At 57.7% G+C, this 3,331-nt stretch overlaps 1 protein-coding gene across 2 annotated transcripts; it reads right to left on the bottom strand.

The window, feature by feature from the left end:
• Positions 1-2: 2 nt before the first annotated feature.
• On the bottom strand, positions 3-2,960 carry Fbxl14 (F-box and leucine rich repeat protein 14). Of its 2 annotated transcripts, XM_021164850.2 has the most exons (2): positions 1,604-2,831; positions 7-187 (listed from the first exon to the last, which is right to left on the bottom strand). In XM_021164850.2, exons 1-2 carry the CDS (start codon positions 2,753-2,755, stop codon positions 131-133), a joined length of 1,209 nt encoding a protein of 402 aa, XP_021020509.1. In that variant the 5' UTR covers positions 2,756-2,831; the 3' UTR covers positions 7-130. The 2 variants fall into 2 exon arrangements, with proteins under 2 accessions (XP_021020510.1, XP_021020509.1); XM_021164851.2 differs by having other exon boundaries at positions 3-2,960.
• Between the last annotated feature and the right edge of the window lie 371 nt (positions 2,961-3,331).

Below are 3,331 nucleotides of genomic sequence, written 5' to 3'. Positions count from 1 at the left end.
TTTTTTTTTTTCAAAAACATACTTCATATTTCCTCTTTTATTATATAAATATCAGTTTAACCTTTTGCTGTAAGAATATAAACGTTTTAAGAGGATCTTTGTTATTTATACAAATTCACAAACAGTACAATTAATTGATAAAGGTCTCTGGGTTTCTCCATGGTCTCTCATGTTGCTGTGGAGGACTCTAAAAAAATAAACAAACAAAATATCCAACAAAAATATACATCCTACTCAAAAGCGATTTGTTTTAAAGCCACAGTCCCAACCCCCCACCAAAATAAAGTCATCTATTCCTCCATTTAGAAACAAAAGTTTTCAAACCCACAAGCTCCCGTTTCACGAACAGAACACAGATAGGACTTCAGTCTCCTCCCTTTGACATAGCCTCAGGCTCTCCGCTGACACTGAGCTCCTAGACAGGACAGGAAGCCTGCTATCTAACCTCTTGGTGGGAAGACTTGCAAGAGGGTTGGGGTGGGGCATAATTTGCATATATAATACTCCTCTTCAAGACTCAAATCTGCATCTCAAACAAACAAACAAAAGGGAAATTCTGCTCTCATTTCTCCCATACATTTGTGCTATAAATTAAATCAATATAGAAACATGGTTGGGTCATCAAAGCCCAATAGACTGTGTGTGTGTGTGTGTGTGGGGGGTGTCATAGCCAGGATGCGGAAGTGGGGCACACTGGGTAGAGGGAGGTTGGGAAGAAGCCAAAACCAAAAACAGATACAAACCCAGTGGGCATCTTTCCAGTCTAGGCACAAAAATGTTTCAATCTCAAAATATCTCTCTTGTAGAATTCCAGGGCTTAAGAGAAAAAAGTAAACTAAAACGAGGTAGCCAGACATATATATATATATATATACATACACACACACACACACACATATATATATATGTATATATATATATATGTGAGAATATACTCAGCAGAAAGAAAAAAGGACAATGATTTCAAATTTCTTTGAAAACTAAAAATGAAGCAGATAAAAAACAAACAAAAAAACAGAACAAGAACAAAACCAGAACTGAAGTGAGTTGCAGATACCAAAGGGGCAGCGATGAGAGGAGACTGGCTACAAAGTGGATGAGAAGGCTGTTCAAGTCGGGCTTGCTTTCTACAGGTTTGGAATTAAAAGCCAGATCACAGTATCCAAATGAAAGTGTAAGTGAAGGCAGGCATCTTTCCTCAACTCCTCGGGGTTGAAACGACTAGTCCCTCCCCGCCCCCACCCCATTTCCAAATGCAGTGCCCCAGGATACAGTTGTCGGTGGCTGAAAGTCTCCATACCCTGCAGAAGAGTGGGCAGAGAAGCAGCAGGGTCCATCTCTCCCCTCACTGGGAAAGGAGAGTGGGTAGAGGGAGCAGAAGAACTCCAGACGCAGTGGAGAGGGGCGCCAGACTAGGAGAAGAGAGCCCAGGCTTCCGTCATCGCCCCACCGCGGCCACTGCCCTGAACGTGTAAGTGCGCGCGTGAGTGTGCGGGAACAGTGGTGGTCCTGGGATGAACGGGGCGGGGCAGGGGAACTGGAACTGCCGCCCTCACCTGACCTTCTCACTGTCCGTCATCTGCCAAAGTCCCAGGTTAAGTACCTTGAGGCAGGGCAGCTGCGTGATGCGCTCCAGGCCGCGCTTGGTGATCCTGGTGCAGCCGTACAGATCTATGCCCGTGAGCTGGCTCAGGTGCTCAGCGATCAGCTCCAGGCCCTTGTCCGTGATGCGCACACACTGTCCAATGTTGAGCGTGCGCAGCCCGTGCATCTGCCGCACCATGCGGTTGATGCCATCGTCACTGATATGGCAAGAGCAAAGGGAGAGGGACTTGAGGCCGTCCAGTCCCTGGGCTATGTACGCCAGACTCTGATCTCCCACCTTGTCACAGAACGACACATCCAGACCGGAAAGGCGCAGGCTGCCCATGGCCAGATGCATGATGCCGGTGTCGCTGATGTTGTCGCAGGAGCGCAGGTTCAGGCTGCGCAGGCTGCCCATGTGCGACAGGTGCAGAAGGCCCGCGTCCGAGATGCCGCCGCAGAAGCTGAGGTTGAGGAGCCGGAGGCCCGTCAGCCCTCGCGAGATGTGCTTCAGGGAAAGATCCGTGAGTTTCTGGCAGTCCTGNAGAGTGAGCTGCTCCAGGCCCAGGCAGCCCTCGGCAGCGCTGCGCGTCATGCCGGCTAGGTGCCCGATGCCCACATCCGAGAGGTGGCGGCAGCTGCGGAGGTTAAGGCTCTTGAGGCGCTGCAGCCCCCAGGCAATGAGCAGAAGGCCGGTGTTGGTGATGTTGCTGCAGCCCCCCAGCTCCAGCACCTCCAGGCCCTTGAGGTACTGGGCTATGCGGCCCAGGCTGCTGTCGGTGATCTGCTTGCAAAGGCTCAAGTTGAGAGCGCGCAGCGAGCCGATCTCCTGCACGAACGCGTGGCCCAGGCCGTTGTCGGTGAGGTTGTAGCAGCCGCTGAGGTTGAGGCTCTCGATGTTCGCCATGCCCTGGATCACGTAGCTGAGGCTGCGGCGGAGGCTGAGGATCTGCACGCGGCGGATGCCCCGGGCCTGCAGGCTGGGGAACAGCGACGGGTTCGCCCGACGCAGGTGCAGCTTGGCCTCCACGCCCCGCCACACCGACTTGTGGTAGGCGGCGTCCCGCCAGGCCGTGCACACCTGCGCCGCGCGACCCTTGTCTCGGACGTCCAAGTAGCCGAAGATCATGGCCAGCAGCTCGGGGAACAGGCACGAGATGTGGGTCTCCATCTTCCTCCCGCCGCTACACCGCGCCGGGTGCAGGAGGCGCGGGCGCCGCAGCCACCGCCGCCGCCCCGGGAGGCGCCGAGAGCGGCCCGCCGCGGGCCAACGGCCGCCCCTCCCCGCCTTCCGGCCGGGCCGCCGCTCCTCCTCCCGGCGCGTCCGAGCGGCGCTTCCTTCCTGCCGCCCTTCCCGCCCCCGCGCGGCCACTCGGGCCTCACATCCCGGCCGGGGCGGGCGCCGCGTCCGCGCCCGCGCGCCGCCGCCGCCCCGCGCCCTGCGGCATCCCGCGCCCGGCCGCGTCGCTGCTGCGCGCGCCGGCGAGGCCCGGGCCGGGCGCTCGGGCTGCGGACGGCTTCCTGCTGCCTTTGTCTGCCGTCCGCGGTTCAAACTGCCCAGCCCCGGGCTGCTCGCACTCGGCCGCTGCGCGGGGGGACTCTGGGGCCGCCGCGCGCCGCTCCTTCCCCGCCTAAGTCGCGCGGGTCCGGCTCACGGCCGCGGGCGGCGGGGCGCGGCGAACTCACCGGCGTGATCGGGCCCGCGCCCTAGGAGCCGGCCAGCCGCGCTGCGCCCTCCGCGTCCTCC

The sequence above is a fragment of the Mus caroli genome, chromosome 6 (assembly GCF_900094665.2).
Source record: "Mus caroli chromosome 6, CAROLI_EIJ_v1.1, whole genome shotgun sequence".
Classification (NCBI taxonomy): Eukaryota; Metazoa; Chordata; class Mammalia; order Rodentia; family Muridae; genus Mus; species Mus caroli.
Note: the sequence above shows the minus strand (reverse complement) of the source record. Positions and strands in the feature narration are given on the sequence as shown.